This window comes from Saccopteryx bilineata, chromosome 4 (genome assembly GCF_036850765.1).
Source record: "Saccopteryx bilineata isolate mSacBil1 chromosome 4, mSacBil1_pri_phased_curated, whole genome shotgun sequence".
NCBI lineage: Eukaryota > Metazoa > Chordata > Mammalia > Chiroptera > Emballonuridae > Saccopteryx > Saccopteryx bilineata.
Window position 1 is genome coordinate 299,947,646 of NC_089493.1, and position 21,298 is coordinate 299,968,943.

Consider the following 21,298-nt stretch of genomic DNA (forward strand, 5'->3'; position numbering starts at 1 on the left):
GGATGGGTGGATAGATGGATGATAGATGGATGGATGGTTGGATAGGTGGATGGATGTCTGGGTGGGAGGATGGATGAATGGATGGATGGATGGGTGGATGGGTCAGTGGGTCGACAGATGAATGGATGTGTGGATGGGTCGATGGATGATGGATGGATGGATGGATGGAGAGACTAGCAGAGAGGGCAAAGGTGACCAGTGTTGTGACACTGGATTCCAGTTCTGTTAACTGGTCACTGTGACTCTACATCCTAGCAATACCTGCCCTCCAACCTCAGGACCCAGCTGTCGAGGGTGATTCTTCAGTCTCCAATGATATGGCCTTTGCTTTCTGACATCTGAGGATGGGGCCCCGCCCACGAGCCTCTCTGGAAGGCCTTCCCCCCGGGAGGCCTCCTGTTGGGACCACGCTCCTGGGCCTGTCCCTGCCGTCACCTACACCTGGAGCCTCCCGATGGCCCATCCCTGCTCAGTTTCCTCTGGGGACTCTCCTCTGGTTATGCTCATCCTTCCTGGCCGGGCGCCTGGCACTGCGTTCTGAATCGTACCCCAGTCACGATAACAAGAAACAGGGAAGGCCAGCACGTGATTGGGTGAGTGATATGAGAAAGTCTTTCCTCTGAAGGGCGGGGCCCCTTCTTTATCTGCCTTTCTTATCTCTGTCTTCTTCCTGCCTTTGATCTTATCTTTGCAACTGTCTGATTTCCTTACTCTTCACCGCCTCCCCTCCTCCCCCAATCTTTTAGCACCAACCTCGCTGGGCTGGTGGTCCTGTTCCGTGTCCCATGGAGGGAGTCTCTCTTCCTGGTCGTAAAGGCTCTTGGTGTCCTGGTGATCTTATCGTTAACACAGCTGGATGTACACCATCTTTATTATTGCAGACTTCCCCTGCAACCCCCCCCCCCCCCCGCCCCCGGACATTTCCAGGGATGGGGAGGAGGTGCCTTCTCTGTTAACCACACCCACAATGAAGGTCAATGATGACTGTGTGCCATCTTGTAGGGGGCTGAAGAATGGGAGAATGAGATCGTCCCCCTCCGAAAGAACCCTGAGTGACACATTTTCTTTCCTCTTTTTTGGTAAAGATTGACAGAGCCGAGACAGGGCACGATTTATGTTAAAACAACAACAACAACAAATCTCAGTCCTCACAGGGTGCCGATCTGAGGGGAAGAAATGGAGAAGACATCGCCAGTGAGGATGCGTGTCTACAAAAGCAGGAACCCACCGGGCTGCAACTGGAAGAGTCGGGTCTCCGAAAAGAATCAGCCAACGACGACCTTTCCGTTCCGCTCCAGGGGGACACCGGCTTTGTTGATGAGTCAGAACTGTGTTGAGCCTAATCCGGAGGGACCCGAAACATTGAAGACAGGAACAAAATCCGTCGATTACACGCCAAAGCTTTATTGTCTAGCTTGGCCAAACAGCAGCAACTCCAACAGTGGTCTGAAGGAGCGCACGCCGGCCCTTTGTTCTACTTAGTTTTTATAGTTTTGTTAAGTGGGAAGTACAGAAGCAAAAATTGTAATTAGGAACCCCTTACCACTATTGGTTATAGTCATATGTCCTTTAACATGATAGGACCACGTTCAATTTGCAAGCCATACATTATTTTGGAGAAAACAAAATTTACAAGACAACACAATGGCAGAAAGATGTCTCTTTGCATATTAAAAGGCATTCCTATATTATCTAGTGTTTATCTGCCATCTCTCTGTCCAGAGTCACACGTGTTAACCACACGCATTTACATAGGAGAGGTAGTTTCCATGGGGACAAATGCCTGCAAATGGTTTATTGCTATAAAGAAAGGTTTATTTTTCGCTTTTCTCTCCCTGCACCTGGCTAGCCATTCACCCCTTTTCCCCACAGGTGTGGTGGAATGTCTGGCGATCCATGTTTTCCTCCCCTTTGCATTTACATTAAATACAATGCCAATCGCACAGTACAGAGACTATTCTCACAATTTCTCTGCACACCTCAATCCAAATTAATAAAATGTTCTCCAAGCCTCTTAAAATATTAATATGAATTCTGTAGCTTTTGCTACTTTACAACACCTGCAGGTGAGGTGGCTCAGTGGCTCCTCAACTGAGACTGACCCAGACCTAGCATCTTGTCACCAGAGCTTCCGCCAGGATTCCCTTACGCTGGAGGAGCTCACGGGAGGCCAGTGGGATCTCTCACGGCCGCTGCTCAGTCCCCACAGCTTCCCTGATGTACAGGGGACCCCACGCTGCTCCTGGAAGCCTGGGTCCCCTCCACGGGACACGCCCTGTTCTCTTTAGGGGACCCTGCTCTTCCCTCCTCTCTTTTATCATGTCTCCACATCTTCCTTCAGAGCACTTACCACAGGGGTTGAAGCACTTTTATGTAGCAAACACTGACTGACCTTCTGCTCCTGCCATGTCCTGTATAACAGGAGCATTTTGCGTTTGCCTGGGGTGATTTGGCCGAGAGACAGCGTGTGTGTGTGTGTGTGTGTGTGTGTGTGTGTGTGTGCTTTCTTGATGGGGTCCTGGGGACATGCCATTATCAGTTTCAACCTTTAGGAGGGGGTGGGGATGGAAAATATTATCTGAGAGGGCTGGAGACCAAACGTCAGACGTGTCAGAGAGAGCGTGCGTGGTGGAGTACCAAGAAAAAGTGGATGCAGAGACTCAGGTGAGCATCCCTGGTTGTCAGTGTTCCGTGTATATTGTCATGTATTCATAGTGCATGGATGGATGGATGGATAGATGGATGGATGATAGATGGATAGATGGATGGATGATGGATGGATGATGGATGAATGATGGAAGGATGGGTGGATGATGGATGGATGATGGATGGAAGGGTGGATGATGGATGGATGATGGATGGATGGGTGGATGATGGATGGATGGGTGGATGATGGAAGGATGGGTGGATGATGGATGGATGATGGATGGATGGGTGGATGATGGATGGATGATGGATGGATGGGTGGATGATGGAAGGATGGGTGGATGATGGATGGATGATGGATGGATGGGTGGATGATGGATGGATGATGGATGGATGGGTGGATGATGGATGATGGATGGATGATGGATAGATGATGGATGGATGGGTGGATGATGGATGGATGATGGAAGGATGGGTGGATGATGGATGGATGATGGATGGATGGGTGGATGATGGAAGGATGGGTGGATGATGGATGGATGATGGATGGATGGGTGGATGATGGATGGATGATGGATGGATGGGTGGGTGGATGATGGATGGATGGTGGATGATGGATGATGGATGGATGGGTGGATGATGGAAGGATGGGTGGATGATGGATGGATGATGGATGGATGGGTGGATGATGGATGGATGATGGATGGATGGGTGGGTGGATGATGGATGGATGGTGGATGATGGATGGATGATGGATGGGTGGATGGATGATGGATGGATGATGAAAGCATGGGTGGATGATGGATGGATGATGGATGGATGGATGATGGATGGATGATGGATGGATGGGTGGATGATGGAAGGATGGGTGGATGATGGATGGATGATGGATGGATGATGGATGAGTGGATGGATGATGGATGGATGATGGATGAATGGGTGGATGATGGATGATGGATGGATGATGGATGGATGATGGATGGATGGGTGGATGATGGATGGATGATGGATGGATGGGTGGGTGATGGATGGATGATGGAAGGATGGGTGGATGATGGATGGATGATGGATGGATGGGTGGATGGATGATGGATGGATGTTGGTCAAATAAGTCTGTAAATATGATGTGTATGTTTGCTTGCTTATAGTTTGCATTGGGTGTGGGGGACAGGCTGTAAGCAGGCAGGGTGGTTACAGCTCTAAGGCTTAGTTTTAAGACTAAGCTTTTCCCCACACCCTTGACTGTTGCATGATGTGGGGTGGTGCACTCTCATGAGGAATCCCATTATGCCTCAGATAAGTGACTTTGTATCAGAGACTTCCTTGTTTGTATATTTGATTTCTACACTATAAAGTGGGGCAGAACGGGAACTTGCTCTCTCTCTCGGTTCCTGAGATTAGCATTAGAGAGGAGAGCAGAGAAAGGCCATGTGGAGGAGAGAAGAAGCAGCCAAGATGGTGGAGTGCTGAGGGAGAAGCCAGTTTGTGCAGAGAGAAGGAGATGGGGAACAGAGGTGAACGAGACTGGTGAGCTAGAAACCTTTGATTCTAGGAAACTTGAATAAGTCAGTAGCTTTGTGAGTGCTGAATGAGTGGGTTTTGGAGCCCAGTGTGTGTTTTTACTTGCCCGCCAGGTGCAAGGTAGGATTAAAGGTAATGGCCCACCAGTTCTTGGCTTCATTGTTTCATTACCATCTGTCTGAATCAACTGCGACCTGCATGGGCCAGGCAGCTGTGATGGTGGCCGTGGCTACTGGATTTACAATGGAGGATGGATGGATGGGTGGATGAATATATGATGGATGGAGGATGGATTGATGAATGGGCAGATGGGTGGATGGTGGATGGATGGATGGATGGATGATGGATGATGAATGGGTGGAGGGTGGATGGATGGATGATGGATGGATGATGGATGGAGGATGGATGGATGAATGGATGAATGATGGATGGATGATGGATTGATGAATGGGCAGATGAGTGGATGATAGATGGATGGATAAATGGATGATGAATGGATGATGGATGAATGGATGGATAGATGGATGATGGATGGATAATGGATGGATGGATAAATGGATGGATGAATTGGAAGATGGATACATAGATCATTGAATTGATGGGTAGATGAGTTTCATGATAAATAGATAAATTGGTGGATGGATAGATGGATAGGTAGATAGATAAATGGATGGATAAATTGAGGCATAGATGGATTATGCAATTTCTCCTTTCTCTGTCTCATGTCATCTTTTTTTCCCTGTCTCTGCAATCACCCCGGGCTCCTGACCTTACTGGACAGCTCAGTCAGAACTTCAGATGTCTCCAAGCCAACGTCAGCCCAACTGGACACGCCTGCCTCCTCCTGCTCCCAACTCGTCCCTTGTCCATCTGCTTTTCCTCTCAGATCGTCTGTCATGAGCCTCAGCCCATGGCCAGAGCCTGGACGTCAGTGTCATTCCTGCCCCCGCCCCCAACACAGGCTCCTGCAATCTAGCCAAACACCCTTAATTTAGCTGACAGCGGTTCTCAACCTGTGGGTCACGACCCCGGCCGGGTTCGCCTAAAGCCATCAGAAAATACATAATGCATATCAGGTATTTACATTCCAAATCATAACTGTAGCAAAACTACAGTTATGAAGTAGCCACCAAAGTTATTTTTTGGTTTGGGGTCACCGCAACATGAGGAACTGTATTGCAGGGGTCACGGCATTAGCAAGGTTGAGAACCATTGATTTAGCACCTAGTGTTTCATTTCACCTTTATCACCCCCGCCCCAAATTTATCATATATATATATATATAAATATATGATACTATATATATCCCATAGATGAAATATAACTTGCACAACATATCCGTTTGTGCATCCGTGGGGAAATAATTCACAGAATAAATGACCGGCTGTGGGATTACTGAGTCCAAGAGCCTGCACGCAGGTGCACGTGGGCAATGGTAATCAATAGACCTCGTCATGTTTCCTTTCGAGATTTAGGTTAATGAACACGCCCAATACCCAGCAGAAAGACAGACAGAAGAGGGCGGTTTCTTCAGTGTCTCCAACGCTTGGGTGTGACCACCACTTCAAAGACCACTTGAAAGTTTTGGCTTTCTTTTTTTTTTTTCCTAAGGCAAAGGGAGCATTCTTGGCGTTAGAAGTTCTGGGATAAATAAAAAAAAAAAGAAGTATCTCGTTACAAAGTTGCCAAGGGTGGTTATGGTCAAGGGGAAACCTCCGGGTGCATGTCCTTGGGGGAGGTCAGACAATGGATGCACTGACTCTCAAGACCTTGGCTTCAAGGTCAGTCCAATGAGGGGGGGAATGTGGGGGGACAGGGAGCGAGGGGGGTGGGGGGGGCTGCTTCCAAGACTCATTGGAAGGGTGCGCCCCCTGGTGGAGAGGAGTTGTTGTGAGTAATGGGTCAAGAGAGGCGCCTGGATGAGTGGACAGACAGATGGGTCTATGGGTAGATGGACATATAGGTGGCTGGATAAAGGGACAGACACATGGACGGATGAGTGGACAGATGGATTCGTTAGGTTAAGGATTAGGATTTGGGCTGAGGTCCGGATTCACGTCAGGTGTTAATATCAGGGTGGGGTTTAGGGTAAGCGCTGAGGTTCGAATTAGGATTACGATTCCGGTGGTGGTGAGGGGGGTCAGGTTGGGTCAGAGGTGGATCAAGGTCGGTTGAGGCTCCCCCCACCCCCACCCCACCGGGCGCAGAAGAAAATATTGGGCCCCTTGTCGTTAGAAAAAAAAAAAAAAGTGTCCAGCTGGGGTTATGCGGGGCCCTTCAGAAGTCGGGGCCCAGGGTGCGCGCCTGCCATTAAATCCGCCTCTGGATTTAGCATCTGCTTTCAGGATGAGGGTGAGGATGGGGGCGCAGTTGAAAGGCAGTCTTCTGTACAAGACGCCCTGCTTCCTCGTGGTCACGGTGTCTCTCTGCTGCTTCCAACCTCTCTGACTGACGTCTCAACTCTTTGACTTCTACACCTGATTAGGCCAGGCCCACCCAGAGGAATCTGGCTTGGCTTGAATCGACTGATTAGGGACTTGCATCACAACTGCAAGATTCCTTGACCTCTGGCACAAACTACCGGGAAGGATACGACATCCTGTTCCCAGTTTCTGTCCACACTCGCGATGGGTGTGATTTCTTCAGGCACGCACATGTCACACTAGTGGCAAGGATGGTGGCCGGCTGTGGGTATTCTGATACTTTGTTTATCCGCTTCCGAGCTGAGATGAGGAGAAGTTACTTCCTTCATGAGGAAAAGTATCTCGCTGGAAACTGTAACGAGCACATTTCTCCAACAGATTATAAGAGATTTCACCTCTTGGGTGGAGTGAAGAATAAATTTTGCGTTTCTTTATTTGCTTGGTGGATGCTTTGGAGTGTGGAGTGGACAGGCGGGTCCAAATGGCGCAGTTCTTCCTGGAAAGGGGGCGGGGCAATCAGGGGTCGTCAAACTTTTTATTAAAACCGCCCACTTTTGCAGTGCTGGTCAACCTGGTCCCCATCGGCCCACCATTAAAGCTGGAACGGCCACTAGTGGGCGATAGGGACCAGGTCGACCAGCACTGCAAAAGTGGGCGGTTTTTATAAAAAGTTTGACGACCCCTGAAAGGGGCGTAAAGAGGACGCCAAACACCCCGGTGTTCCCAGGAACAAGAGGATGAAGAGCAGCAAGGAGGGTGACCCCCACGGGAAAGCCTGCCTGCGTTCAGAGACACGTCCTGTTACCGAATGGACAGTCAGCTGCATGAACAGCCAAGGTTTGTGACAGAGGTCCTGTTGAAAAGGACTCGAGTTTATTCACGAGTCGGCCACCTGGGAAGACGGGGGATCCTTGTCCTCGAACACTCGTGTTCACAGCTCACACACCTTAGCGAGATTGTACAGGGCAGGGGTCGGGAAGCTTTTTGGCTGAGAGAGCCATGAACGCCACATATTTTAAAATGTCATTCCGTGAGAGCCGTACGACGACCCGTGTACGTGCGTGACACATTATCCAGTAAAAATGTGGTGTTGTCCCGGAGGACAGCTGTGATTGGCTCCAGCCAGAAAAAGAATGGATTATAATACATGAGAACAGTTTATATTTTTAACATTATTATTATTTTTTGTTTGTTTTTGTATTTTTCTGAAGCTGGAAACGGAGAGACAGTCAGACAGACTCCCGCATGCGCCCGACCGGGATCCACCCGGCACGCCCACCAGGGGCAACGCTCTGCCCACCAGGGGGTGATGCTCTGCCCCTCCGGGGCGTCGCTCTGCCGCGACCAGAGCCACTCTAGCGCCTGGGGCAGAGGCCAAGGAGCCATCCCCAGCGCCCGGGCCATCTTTGCTCCATTGGAGCCTTGGCTGCTGGAGGAGAAGAGAGAGACAGAGAGGAAGGAGAGGGGGGGGAGTGGAGAAGCAAATGGACGCCTCTCCTATGTGCCCTGGCCGGGAATCGAACCCGGGTCCCCCGCACGCCAGGCCGACACTCTACCGCTGAGCCAACCGGCCAGGGCCTATTATTATTATTTTTTTTAATTAAAGATTTGTCAGTGGGCCAGAGGCAGCCATCCAAAGAGCCACATCTGGCTCGCGAGCCATAGGTTCCCGACCCCTGATCTAGGGGATTGGGAGAATCTGGGAACTTCTACGGGGACAGCAGACAGGCAGTTCCTTTTGAGAAAGGGACTTTGTCATTCACATGGCTGGCTGGGTTCCTGCCCAGCTCCTCCTGGCCTTGGAACGGGGCCTGAAGTTCACAAGCGACTCATAAACTAGAGTCACTGTTTTGTTGAAACAGGTGTTTGCGCATTCCTGCGGTGAGGTTGTCTGCCGCGGACCAGCACGGCTCCAAAGAACGATGTGGAATTAAGGAAACACACTTGTCAAAACAAAAACCATGGGACCGGGAGGACTCTTCAAACTGCCTGGCAGTATCCGTGTGCTCCATAGCCCCAGTTCACTTTATTATATAGCCGTATGCAAATTAAGGACCCTGATACAAAGTTGCACATCCAAGGCTAAGACAGGAACTCTCCCAAGGCATAAACAGTATACATTAGTGAAATCTACCAACATCAGAAAACAAACAAAGAATCAGAGGAAGGGCATGTATATTGCTTCCAGCAACCCAAGAAAGCAAGTGGAGTATCAGCATCACAGCCAATATGGAGATGGAGAGGGGAGAACTTAGCCTTTTGCTAAGCCTGGAATCTACAAAGACTTTTTGCCATTTATGGTCCGCAACAGTTGTCCTTCTGGCTCCGTGTGAGCAGTGAAACGGCAAAGCCCCGGCGTGGTGGGAGAGAGTGGAGAGGCGTGCGGCAAAGTCGGATAGTTCTTGCGTACATCCCTCTTTCTCACCCTGATGCCATCTTACCCCTGTGCCTCCATGGGAGGTCTGAGATTCATTGCTACCATGACCATTCCTTATTCCGGGAGGGGAACAGGTCATTCAACTGTAACAAGATCTTGGCCAGCGTAGGATTGGTTACACACCTTTTTTTTTCTTTAAGTGAGAGGAGGGGAGATAGTGAGGCAGATTCCTGCCTCCTGCCTGCCCCCCAGCACTGGGATCCACCTGGCAATCCTGTCTGGGGATAATGCTTGGCGTACCAAGCTACTTTTAGTGCCTGAGGCTGTTGTGCTCCAATAGAGCTGTCCTCAACGCCCAGGGCCACCCTCAAACCAATTGAGCCACTGGCTGCAGGAAGGGAAGAGGAAGAAAAGGTGGAGATGGAAAGGAAGGAGAAGCAGATGGTCACTTCTCCTGTGTGCCCTGACGGGGAATCCAACCCAGTATGTCCATATGCCAGACCAACAGCTCCATCCACTGAGCCGCTGGTCAGGGTGGGTATATACGTTTGATTGGTTACAGAATACAGAACTTGGGTTACTCAAGAAATAATATGAAATCGTAGTTACAGTGAGAGGAACTAGCGGGACGTAATATTTCGTAAGGTTACCGCGAGTAGGTTTACAGACATTCTATTATATAGAAGCTCATTTTAATCATGCATTCTTATTTTAATTCTATTGCCTGTCCAGTCAGACGAATACCGGTAATATAGCATGTTTTATTCCCTGCACGGAGGTCCCCATTCCTGCGGGCCTGTCTCCTCTGTCTCAGGTGGAGGTAAGGCTCACAGTTGGCTCTGTGAACAGTGTGTGAATGGGACTACAGGGGAGCACTTGAGGCAGAAAACCCAGAAATCAGCCAGATGCCTCTTTCTGTTTGAGATGCCACTTGACTTCGGGGTCCCCCGTGTGAGGTGAGTGCATGAGCACCCCGTGTTGAACAACGGAGTGGTCCTTGTTCTTCTTTTCCAACCTTACGCTTTTAGTCTGGGGACTCGTGTGACGTATAGCGTCTGGAATAATGTGGGAGCTTAGCAGAGTGTAATTTGCTCATTTGTAACTCAGTTTTGCCATCATATAAGAATAGATTAGTGTAGGCCCAGCCTCTGGTGGCGCAGTGGATAAAGCGTGGACCTGGAAATGCTGAGGTTGCCGGTTCGAAACCCTGGGCTTGCCCGGTCAAGGCACATATGGGAATTGATGCTTCCTGCTCCTCCCCCTTCTTGCTCTCCTCTCTGTCTCTCTCTTCTCTCTAAAATGAATAAATAAAATCTTTTAAAAAAAGAATATATTATCATATAGGAGTATACTATATAAATATATAGAATTGCAATAATCGCATATAGAAGTCATAATTTTTAGGTTTTATGTTATTAAAAGTCAGTAGTAGCTGGGATATGACATTCTAAAAATTGTAGCAAATTAAAATATTGCATTATGCACTTACACATAAGAATGGAACATAACCCGGAGGGAAGGGTCTAATCTAGACGAGGAAGACACAAAATGAGTAATTGAATAGTTAATAAATGCTTGATGAGATAAGTAACCTCTCATTAAAGTATATAGCTATAGAAGGACGTGTAATGTATAATGAATCAACATAGCATAACAAGTGAAATCGGCGAGAAATGCATGCTTGGACAGTAAGTAATTTATAGTTAAATTCTATAGCTATATCGATATACACTTAGTGTCTAATCAATATTTAGATATATAGCTATATCAATATACACTTAGTATCTAATGAATATTTAGATAATAAGTAACTTATAACTAAAGCCTATTGGGACATGATATATGTGACTAGGGGATTTTTTTAATAATTGGGCCGGAAACACCAGGCCCGGTTCCTGCGTGACTTAAAGGCGAGGAGACGACCCCACGGTGCGCCCACAGGTACAGGCCTCTGGCAGGACTAGGAGCAGGTTACAGAGTGGGGGGGGCGGGGCGGACTCGCGCACGCGCAGTCCAGAGACGCTGAACGCCGACCCGCCTCCACCACGGGCTCCCGGAAGTCCCGCCCCAGGGGCGGGGCCAGGACCGGGAGGAGCAACCTGGAGCCACCGCGCGGCCGCTTCCGCCGGCCCGAGCGCCGGAAACGGAAGTGCGTCACAGGGGCGGGCCACGCGACGAGGCGCGTCGCGTCCGGGGCTCTTCCGGTGAACGGCGGGCGGCGGCGGCAGCGGCGACAACGGCGGCGGCGGTGGCGGGCGGGCGTCGGGGGACCCGGGGGCCCGGGGGTTGAGGTAGCGCGGGGCACGGTTTTCGGGGGGTTCTTTGGGGACGGGTCAGCGTTCTGCGGGAGGTTCGGAGGCCGGCCCGACCGGGGCGCCTGGGGGGGGGGGGTCTGCGAGGCCGCGGCACGGGGCGGGCAGGGGCGTCCGGGTCGGTGGTTCGGGTTCGGGACCGCGTTCGGGTTCTGGAGGCTCAGGAGGTCCCGTGGGCCGGGCGGGCGGGCGGGCTGGGGTCGGTGCAGGACGCCGAGGGCCAGCGGCGGCGGCGGCGGCCTACGGGTGGGGGTGGGGGTGGGGGTCTGCGGTTGCCATGGAGACCGAGGCACGCTGCTGGCAGGCGGGGGGCCCGCAGGTCGCGGCCCGGGGGAGCCGCGGCTGCAGCAGGTCACGGGGTCACCGGGGCCCGTGTGTGTGCGTGTGTTGGGGGTGGAAGGGGAAGCAGCGGGGAGCAGCAGGGCGGCCCCCCGGGGCTGCTGCAGGGACGAGGGGAAGCGCCGCGGCCTGGGCGCGCCAAGGGCACTCCACGGGGAGGGGACACGGGGCGAGGCTGCTTTGTGGGCCTGGCGGTGGGAGGGGGTCTCCTGGGGGGCAAGTTCAGGGGCCCCTCAGCCCAGGCCGGGACCCCCACACGTCCAGGGGGCGCTGGCAGCCGGCTCAGGCCGGGTGACTCCTGCGCCCGGCTCAGACCCGCCTCCTTTGGGGGCCCTGCCTCCCTCCGTCCTTCCCTCCGTCCCTCTCTGGCTGCGCCCCAGGGCTTGCGCCTCCGGAACTGCCCCGGCCGGTGCCGGGCTGGTGGGCAGGCCCTCCCTGCAGGGTCTGGGTGCCCAGAGTCCAGCGCCCGGCTGCAGCCCGGCCCGGCTTTCTCTTAAGACTGGTCAGACCTGTAGGGGTGACTTGCCTCTGAGAACTGGGGGGAGGAAGGGCTGGCCGAGCGAGTCCGGCTTCCGGCTCTAACCCGGGGCAGAGAGAGGGGTTGCTTTATCAGTGCCTGTCTCGTCTGAGCAAACAGCAGGCCGCCTGCTTCAAGGCCCTTAGCTCCCAGGCGCCTGGAGCTCAGCTGTGCACCTTCCTTCCCCCAGCGGGCTGCCTGCACCCCCTGCTGCTCCGAGGGTGGGGGGCTGGGCCTGGGACAGCGGCCCCCCGGGGTCCTGGCTGCGGGTCAGCCCCAGCAGACGTCTGGGTGCTGAGCTGTTCTCAAAAGATTTCATTCGTCCGGTTCTTTTTCCCTTTAGTGTAACCTGATGATTTGGAAACACCCGCCATCTTAGGGCTTCTATCGAGGTCAGTGCCCCGTGGCGGGAGGAGGCAGAGCGGCAGCCCCGGTTCCTCCCTCCCGGCCTGGGGAGCTGACCGCCGTGTCTGTTTCCGGCCCCAGGACCCGGCTATGGCCGCGGCTACCATCGTGCACGATACGTCGGAGGCGGTGGAGCTGTGCCCGCCGCACGGCCTCTACCTGAAGCCCATCACCAAGATGACCATCAGCGTGGCCCTGCCGCAGCTGAAGCAGCCGGGGAAGTCCATCTCCAACTGGGAGGTGATGGAGCGGCTGAAGAGCATGGTGCACCACCACCAGTTCTCCACGCTGCGCATCTCCAAGAGCACCATGGACTTCATCCGCTTCGAGGGCGAGGTGGAGAACAAGAGCCTGGTCAGATCCTTCCTGGCCTGCCTGGACGGCAAGACCATCAAGCTCAGCGGCTTCTCTGACATCCTCAAGGTGCGGGCCGCCGAGTTCAAGATCGACTTCCCCACCCGCCACGACTGGGACTCCTTCTTCCGCGACGCCAAGGACATGAACGAGACCCTGCCCGGCGAGCGGCCGGACACCATCCACCTGGAGGGGCTGCCCTGCAAGTGGTTCGCCCTGAAGGAGTCGGGCTCCGAGAAGCCCAGCGAGGACATCCTGGTCCGGGTCTTCGAGAAGTTCGGGGAGATCCGCAACGTGGACATCCCCATGCTGGACCCCTACCGGGAGGAGATGACCGGCCGCAACTTCCACACCTTCAGCTTCGGGGGCCACCTCAACTTCGAGGCCTACGTCCAGTACCGGGAGTACGCGGGCTTCATCCAGGCCATGAGCGCCCTGCGCGGGATGAAGCTCATGTACAAAGGGGAGGACGGCAAGGCCGTGGCCTGCAACATCAAGGTGAGAGGTCAGGGGGAGGTGCGCTCTGTCCTGCTCGGACTAGGGGTGACATCGCAACAGCTCGGAGGAGGGGTGACATGGCAACGGCTCGGAGCAGGGGGGGGTGACATCATAATGGCTCGGAGCAGGGGTGACATGGCAACGGCTCAGAGCAGGGGTGACAGCAGTTCCGAGTAGGGGTGACATCGCAACGGCTCGGAGCAGGGGTGACATGGCAATGGCTCGGAGCAGGGGTGACATTGTAACAGCTCGGAGCAGGGGTGACATTATAACAGCTCGGAGCAGGGGTGACATCGTAACAGCTCGGAGCAGGGGTGACATCGCAACGGCTCGGAGCAGGGGTGACATCGCAACGGCTCGGAGTAGGGGTGACATCGCAACAGCTCAGAGTAGGGGGGGTGACATCGCAGCGGCTCGGAGCAGGGGTGACATGGCAACGGCTCGGAGTAGGGGTGACATGGCAACGGCTCAGAGTAGGGGGGGTGACATCGCAGCGGCTCGGAGTAGGGGTGACATCGCAACGGCTCAGAGTAGGGGGTGACATTGCAGCGGCTCGGAGCAGGGGTGACAGACATCACAGCGGCTCGGAGCAGGGGTGACATCGCAGCGGCTCGGAGCAGGGGTGACATGGCAACGGCTCGGAGTAGGGGTGACATCACAACAGCTCAGAGTAGGGGGGGTGACATCGCAGCGGCTTGGAGCAGGGGTGACATCGCAGCAGTTCCGAGTAGGGGTGACATGGCAACGGCTTGGAGTAGGGGTGACATCGCAACGGCTCGGAGTAGGGGTGACATCGCAACGGCTCAAAGTAGGGGGGGTGACATCGCAGCGGCTCGGAGCAGGGGTGACATCACAACGGCTCGGAGCAGGGGTGACATCGCAACGGCTCGGAGCAGGGGTGACATCGCAGCGGCTCCGAGTAGGGGTGACATCGCAGCGGCTCCGAGTAGGGGTGACATTGTAACAGCTCGGAGCAGGGGTGACATTGTAACAGCTCGGAGTAGGGGTGACATTGCAGCGGCTTGGAGCAGGGGTGACATCGCAGCGGCTCAGAGTAGGGGTGACATCACAAAGACTCGGAGCAGGGGGGTGACATAGCAACGGCTCGGAGTAGGGGTGACATCGCAACAGCCCTGTGATCTCTAGAATGTCAGGTGCAGAGACGGACGAGTAGCCCTCACTAGGGATTTTGTAGAACCCGTGTCTAGTACAGTGAGGACGGCCAGGCATCGAATGTAGTCACAGGTGAGGTCGTCTGAAAGAGCCGTCGGTTCTCTGTGTCGACCCTGCCCTCTGCAGCGATAGGACACCTGCCTGGTGCAGGAGTCGGGCATTGGAGGCTGTGAGACAGACAGCTTGCACCCCGTCAGCAGGGGCACAGGCCCTGTGGCCGTGGGTCGTGGGGATAGTCGGGGGGCGGTGGGGCCCCTAGGAGCAGAAGGGGGAAATGGCCTCATAAAAGGGCATCTTCCGCCCGACCTGTGGGGGCGCAGTGGATCAAGCATTCACCTGCAACGCTGAGGTCACTGGTAAACTGTGGGCTTGCCCGGTCAAGGCACATATGAGAGTAGAAGCTTCCTGTTCCTCTCCTCTTTTCTCTCTGTCTCTCTCTCTGTCGCTCTCTGTCTCTCTCCCTCTCTCCCTCTCCTCTAAAATGAATAAATTAACAATTTTTTAGAAAAAGGCATCTCTCTTTTTAGCAAGTGGCGAAGGCAGGTAGATGTCTCGGCGAGTGTGCCCTCCCCGGTTGAATCGGCACTTTGTCGGGTCCAGGCGCGGGGTGGGTCAGTCTGAAGCAGAAACTGGATCTGTCGTTCCGGCCGGCATCCTGGGTTCGGCCCACTCCCGAGTGGAGAGCCCCCTGTAGCTCTCATCGCAGGGAGGGTCCGATTCCCAGTGCGGGCGGCACGCCACCTGGGCCGTGTTGCTCTCGGCTAGAGAACGGGGCTGTCGGTCTCGACTGGGCTCTCTCCTCCCGAAGGTCTCCTTTGATTCGACCAAACACCTGAGCGACGCCTCCATCAAGAAGCGGCAGCTGGAGAGGCAGAAGCTGCAGGAGCTGGAGCAGCAGCGGGAGGAGCAGAAGCGGCGGGAGAAGGAGGCTGAGGAGCGGCAGCGGGCGGAGGAGAGGTGGGCCTGTGCTCTCGCGGGGCTGGGGCCGTGCCTGACGCGGTGTGCTGGTGTGCACCGTGCCCCTGTCTGTCCACCGGTGTGCTGGTGTGCTGGTGTGCACCGTGTCCCTGTCTGTCCACCGGTGTGCTGGTGTGCGTGCGTGTGCACCGTGCCCCTGTCTGTCCACCGGTGTGCTGGTGTGCGTGTGTGGGCCCGTGCATCAGCGTGCAAGTGCATCCCCATGTCCATGTGGTGTATCTGTGTGCATACATCTGTTGTGTGATTCCATGTACACAGAGCTGCGTGCGTGTGCTCACGTGCTCCGGCTCCTGGGGACTCGGCACAAAGCGCGTGTGCACCTGGTCCTGCCCCAGACTGGGTCCCACGAGACATGGCCGCGTGGGTCCCGGGAGTGTGGCCCTCGCTCACCCCCGTGGTCCCTGCCCAGCCGGGGGAGGGGACATCCTGGCGGCCGTGCGCCTTGCGTTTGAAGCTGCGTTCACAGAACGAGCAAGGGACGGAGTGTGACACAAACCACGTCCCGTCGAGAGGCCTTGACCCTCACTGCCTCTGTCCTTCCCTGCCCTTTGGACGTCCCGAGGGAGCTGCGGCCACGGCTCCCACTCCTGTACCGTCCACTCTCCCAGTAACAGGAGAGAGCGTCGCTGGCGGCTCTTCCTCCACGTGGGGGACGGGGCGTTCTGCATGGCCCTGCCCTTGTCCGTGTCCAGCGTGTCCATGTGTGTGGACTGGCTCGCTCTGTTCCGTCTCGGACACGGGGTCTGCCTGGACTGTTCCTGACCAGTCTTTCTGTGCACCTTGCTGTGGCTGACCGCTGTCCGCTGTGGGTCCTTGTTTCCCTGGCCAGTTAGGCAGCTGGAACATGCATCTGCCCTGAGCTGTCCCCATCTGTGCCTCGGAGCCCTGGCCCCGGCCGGAGCGTCCCGACCACGGTGTTGTCCCTGAGTGACCCCACACCGTGCTCCCGTGGGTGGGGACGGGCAGCCGCCTCAGTGCAGCGTCCAGAGAGTGGTGGACAGGCTGTACCCAGAGTAGGACGTCCCCTCGGGCACAGTCAGGGAAAGCTGTGGCAGGAAGCTTATTGGAAGGAACTCATCCTGCAGTGGGAAGAGTCCCCAGGCCCTGTCTGGAGCCGGCTTGTCCCCATGGGTCACCTGTGACACACAGACGGCTGTCCGCCTCCCGGGTTACCCCAGTGTTTGAGAAAGCACTTGTGAGGGCCGTTTAGGAAGCCATTTCCTTGGTCTTCACAGGAGGACGAGCAGGTCAGGAAGTGGGAGGCGTCGTGGCCCAGGAGGACGGGTGCAGCAGGGCTGAGGATGGTTCTGGGCAGCGGGGCGGTGGCAGGAAGGGGCCCTGTGACCCGAGGTGCCAGCCAGGGGGGTGCAGGGCTCAGGGCTGCGGTGGTGCCAGGCTGGCCCTCGCCCTGTCTGGGCTGGACGGAGCCTGCAGGCCAGACCCTGGACGCCTCTGCACCTGCTCTGCGTCCGCCCGGACACAGGTGAGCGCCCGGGTGGGTGGTTCAGCTTGAACGAGGGACAGAGCATAGCTGTGGCCGTCAGGGGCCCTGGACAGGACACGCGAGGGCTTGGGCTGGCTGTGTTCAGAGTGACGGCCACTCACAGGCGACCTGAGGCTTCGGTGACCCGCGGCCCTGGCGGGGGGGACCCCGGGGGTGGCAGGAAGTGTGGTGCGTGGCCCGTGGTGCTCTGCCCGCTCCCGGTCCGCAGGGCAGTTCCAGCCCGGCTCCCTCACGCCACGCGCTGTTCCCTTTGTGGTGTCTTTCTGAGTCTCCCCATCTCTCGTCCTGCCTGAGCACCCTGCCTTTGTCATCGTGTCCCTCGCTTGTGTGGATAGTCCTGAAGCCCAGGAGCACGGGAGGGTGCTGCGTACACACACACACACACACACACACACACGCACACACGCCCACAGGTGTGCCAGACTTCCCCCGCGGTCCTAGCCGGGTCCTAGCCGGCCCTGGTCGCATCTAGATAGTCATTTTAACGCTCTCCCCAAAAAAACTCCGTAGGAGGCAAGTTGTTTGGCTGTGTGGTGGGTTTATCTAAAGTCTCCTTAGCCTCCCAGGACTTCCGTGGATGTGGGTGCTCTTGGCCGCACGCTTGCGGACACACCTCAGCGCGAGCTGTTCCCGGCTCTGTCAGAGTGGGTTTGCATATTCCGGAATTTCATACAAAAGAGGTGGTTCAGACGGGACTCTGTCTGCTCTTCCCCTGGTGGGATGCTTCCAGAATCTTCCAGGTGGCTGCACACCGTCGGTGTCTGTCCTCTGGGCTCCATGGTTCTCCAGGGGCTCCAGCGTCACCCAGAGCCCCGAGGACGGGGACTCTGTCCACACTGGGAACTGCTCCTGCATTCACCCGGTGTTCTGGACGCCTGTGCCTGTGCCCTGTGCCCTCCAGCTGGTGCTGGTCTTGCTTATTCAGAATGACACTCTGACACGGTCGGGTCTGTGTTTCTTGTCTACAGGGTTTCAGGTTTGGGGGTCACACACAGTATGACCGTCCCTGGAGAGACAGTGACCCCCTTGCCCCTCGCTGTGTGTGTCTGCTGCTGCGTGCGTTCCTTGACGCAACTGAATGGGTTTGGGGATGAGGAGTGGACGGGGTTAATCTAACACACTTTCCCACGATCCCCCCCGCCCCCTCCGGTTGAGATGCCCCCTCACCTCCGTGTGGGGGCCGCGCGAGCCTGCTGCCCGGTCTCCCCCCTGACGGCCGCGCGTGTCCGCACAGGAGGCAGAAGGAGCTGGAGGAGCTGGAGAGGGAGCGCAAGCGGGAGGAGAAGCTGCGCAGGAGGGAGCAGAAGCAGCGGGACCGCGAGCAGCGCCGCAGCCGCAAGAAGCTGGAGAAGCTGCAGGCGGAGGAGCAGAGGAAGCTGCAGGAGAAGATCCGGCTGGAGGAGCGGAAGCTGCTGCTGGCCCAGCGCAACCTGCAGTCCATCCGCCTGGTCGCCGAGCTGCTGAGCCGCGCCAAGGTACCCCCGCCCGCAGGGCTGTCTGCGAGGGCGCGCCTCCTGCTGCCGCGCGCACGCGCGGGGCCACGCCCCAGCCCAGCGCCTCGGCTACAGCCGCCAGGAGGAGCCACTTCCTGGGGAGGGGGACCCGCGCTCCGGTGTCGTTCTGGATGACAGACCTGGGAGGTGGTCGAGCTTTGAGTCAGACTGCCCTATGTTCGGGCTGCCTGGTCCTGACCAGGTGGCCTTGGGGTGCAGGGCTGCGAGTCACGTTCCCCTGGAGACAGGGAGTGGCATGGCTCCCAGTCACCTGGTCCCACGCTTCCTCCTGCCAGGGATGTGCTGGCCGGGCCTGGTCAGGTCGTCATTGGCCTCGCCCTGGCCCCTCTGGGCCAGCAGCCCAGGACGAGACTCCGCGGGCTCAGCCCGGTGCCTGGGAACCCAGGGTGTGCCGCAGAGCCCGGCGGGCCGTGTCCCTCCTCCGCAGACAGACTTTGCTCAGGCGGCCGCATGCCCTGTGCCGTCCCCCCACGGGGCGACCCCATAACCTGTTGTCTAATTACAGTGTTGATAAGGCCCCGGGAAGGACAATGGCGGCGTGCTGAGACACGTGGCAGCTGAGTTCTTATTTCATGGTGAATATTGAAGACACTGACCCAGGCTAGGCCCAGCACGTCCCGTGGCCGCTGTGGGGCCTGTGTCTGTGTCGTCATCTCAGCTCCCTGTTGTGGGGATCACGGTGGGGCCCGGGCCGCACCCGACCTGCCCGCCCCGGGGCTGCGCCCCGTAGCTTCGCTGTGGGGTGTGCACCTTGCTCGGCGGACGCATGACCGCCGGGCGTGGCAGGGAGGGCGCGGTCTTGCGCCCTAGGCCACGGGGCGCCTGAGTGCGCGGTGCCAGCCCAAGTGCTTGGCGCCCGGAGCCCCTCCCCTGAGCTGCGCTCTGTCCCCCGCAGGCTGCGAAGGTGCAGGAGCAGGAGCAGAAGGAGCAGGCCTTGCGGCTGCAGCAGCTGGAGGAGCGGCGGAGGCTGCAGGAGGCGGAGCTGCGGCGCGTGGAGGAGGAGAAGGAGCGCGCACTCGGGCTGCAGCGCAAGGAACGGCAGCTGCGCCAGCGCCTGCTCAGCATCCTGCTGAGCAAGAAGGCGGATGACCCGCAGGCACAGGACGAGCTGGGCGCAGCACACGCGGACCTGCTGCAGCCCGTGCTGGACATCCTGCAGACCGTGTCGGCCAGCTGCGTGGGAGTGGCCTCCCCGCACCTGCTCGGGGGCCCGCCGCCCGCCGGCGCCCCGAAGGAGAGCCCACCGCACCCAGAGACCGAGTGCGCGCCCGGAAACATGAATGGGAACGTGGCGGAGGACGCCGAGGGCCCGGACCAGCAGCCTTTCTGCCCGGCGGCCACTGCCGCCGCCGCCGCCGCCGCCGCTGACGACGACACCTCACTGGACAAGCGGTGCCCGGCAGTCCTGTCCTGCATCCCCGACAACAACCAGCAGCCCAAGAGCGTCCCCACCGCCTGTGAGCAGAGCGCTCCCCGCAAGGACACCCATTCCGAGCAAGACAAGTGCAACCGCGAGCCCAGTCGCGGCCGGGCCAGCGCGGAGCGCGGCGGCAGCGCGGACCGATTGCAGCGCGAGCGCAGCCGTACACGGCGAACGGGCAGCCGTGAGGACCGGAGGCCGCGGAAGGAGCGCCGCTCCCACAAGAAGCGCTCGCACAAGGACGACAGCCCGCGCCGGCGCAGCGCGAGCCCGGCCCATGCCCGGGCACGGCGCTCCCACAGTCGGGACCGCTCGGGCCACCGGGAGAGGAGCCGGGAGCACGGGGGCGGCTCGAGCAGGAAGCGCAGCCGCCACCGCCGCAGCCAGCGCTCGCGCTCGGGCTCCCCGGGCCGGCACCGCAGCAGCTGGGACAGGTAATGCCAGCTGCGGCTGCCCCGCCCCCGCCCCGCCCGGGGAGATCCGGCCTGTGGAGCGTTCTGACCTCGCTGTCCCGGAAGCTGCACCCACGAGCCTCAAGTTCTTGATAATCAGAGCCGGGCTGCCCCGAGATCCCTGCGAGCCGCCGACACGCGCCCCCAGATTCTTCCTCACCCGCTGACCGAGAGCTGTCCTCTGGCCATCCTCCTCTCCACCGGCAGGCACGCCGAGATGGACACTCTCAGTGTGGCTCACCCCGCCCCACGCGCGCTGGCGGCCGGCGGATGCCCTGCAGGCCTCTGGGGATCAACGCGGGGACCCCGCCCGTGCCCCCCCCCCCCCCCCCAAGACGCGGGAGGCACAGCCTGTCCTGCTGGGTTTCTGTTTATTGCGTTTTCTGTTTTGTTTCTTGTCATTTTAACTGCTGGGGAGGCAGAAGCTCGGACGCCAAAAGAGCCAAGTGACCTGCGCAGGGAGAGGAAGTCCCGGCTGGAGAAGGGGGTACCTGCCACCCCGAGTCTCCAGTGTGCCGGCCTTGCAACGTTTTGGGGGCGCCGGAGGCTCCCCAACCTCAGCAGCGTTCACTCTTGACACAGTCAAGTCATGAATCCTAGAAAAAGGATGGTTCAAAGCTTTGGTTTCCAGTCGAGGTTAGCGTGTGTGGTTTTCTTTTTAAAAGCTGTTTTGCTAAGTTATTTTTACTCGGAATGTTTCCAGCAAGCAGATCCTGAGGCTGCGAGCGCGTTCGGTTTTATAATCAGCTGCTTCTCCGTGCGACCGCAGACAGACTTCACAATCCCTGTAACGTTTGCGTGAGGAAAAGATGCTGTTGATCCAGTTTGCCTTTTTATGGTGAAATAAAAATCTTTTTTCCAATGA

The 21,298-nt window shown here is 57.1% G+C and overlaps 1 protein-coding gene across 1 annotated transcript; it reads left to right on the top strand.

Annotated features, from left to right (window-relative positions):
* Positions 1–11,139: 11,139 nt before the first annotated feature.
* On the top strand, positions 11,140–21,298 carry AKAP17A (A-kinase anchoring protein 17A). The gene is made up of 6 exons (XM_066276003.1): positions 11,140–11,258; positions 12,479–12,527; positions 12,622–13,392; positions 15,374–15,522; positions 18,282–18,522; positions 19,457–21,298. Exons 3-6 carry the CDS (start codon positions 12,631–12,633, stop codon positions 20,417–20,419), a joined length of 2,115 nt encoding a protein of 704 aa, XP_066132100.1. The 5' UTR covers positions 11,140–11,258; positions 12,479–12,527; positions 12,622–12,630; the 3' UTR covers positions 20,420–21,298.

What these genes read in the sequence shown, in the direction of transcription:
- AKAP17A (XM_066276003.1), top strand. Translation starts at nt 12,631, where the DNA reads ATGGCCGCGGCTACCATCGTGCACGATACGTCGGAGGCGGTGGAGCTG. An exon ending in CCGTGGCCTGCAACATCAAG is followed by an intron (nt 13,393 to 15,373) that starts GTGAGAGGTCAG and finishes CTCCTCCCGAAG; the next exon opens with GTCTCCTTTGATTCGACCAA. An exon ending in CGGCAGCGGGCGGAGGAGAG is followed by an intron (nt 15,523 to 18,281) that starts GTGGGCCTGTGC and finishes GTGTCCGCACAG; the next exon opens with GAGGCAGAAGGAGCTGGAGG.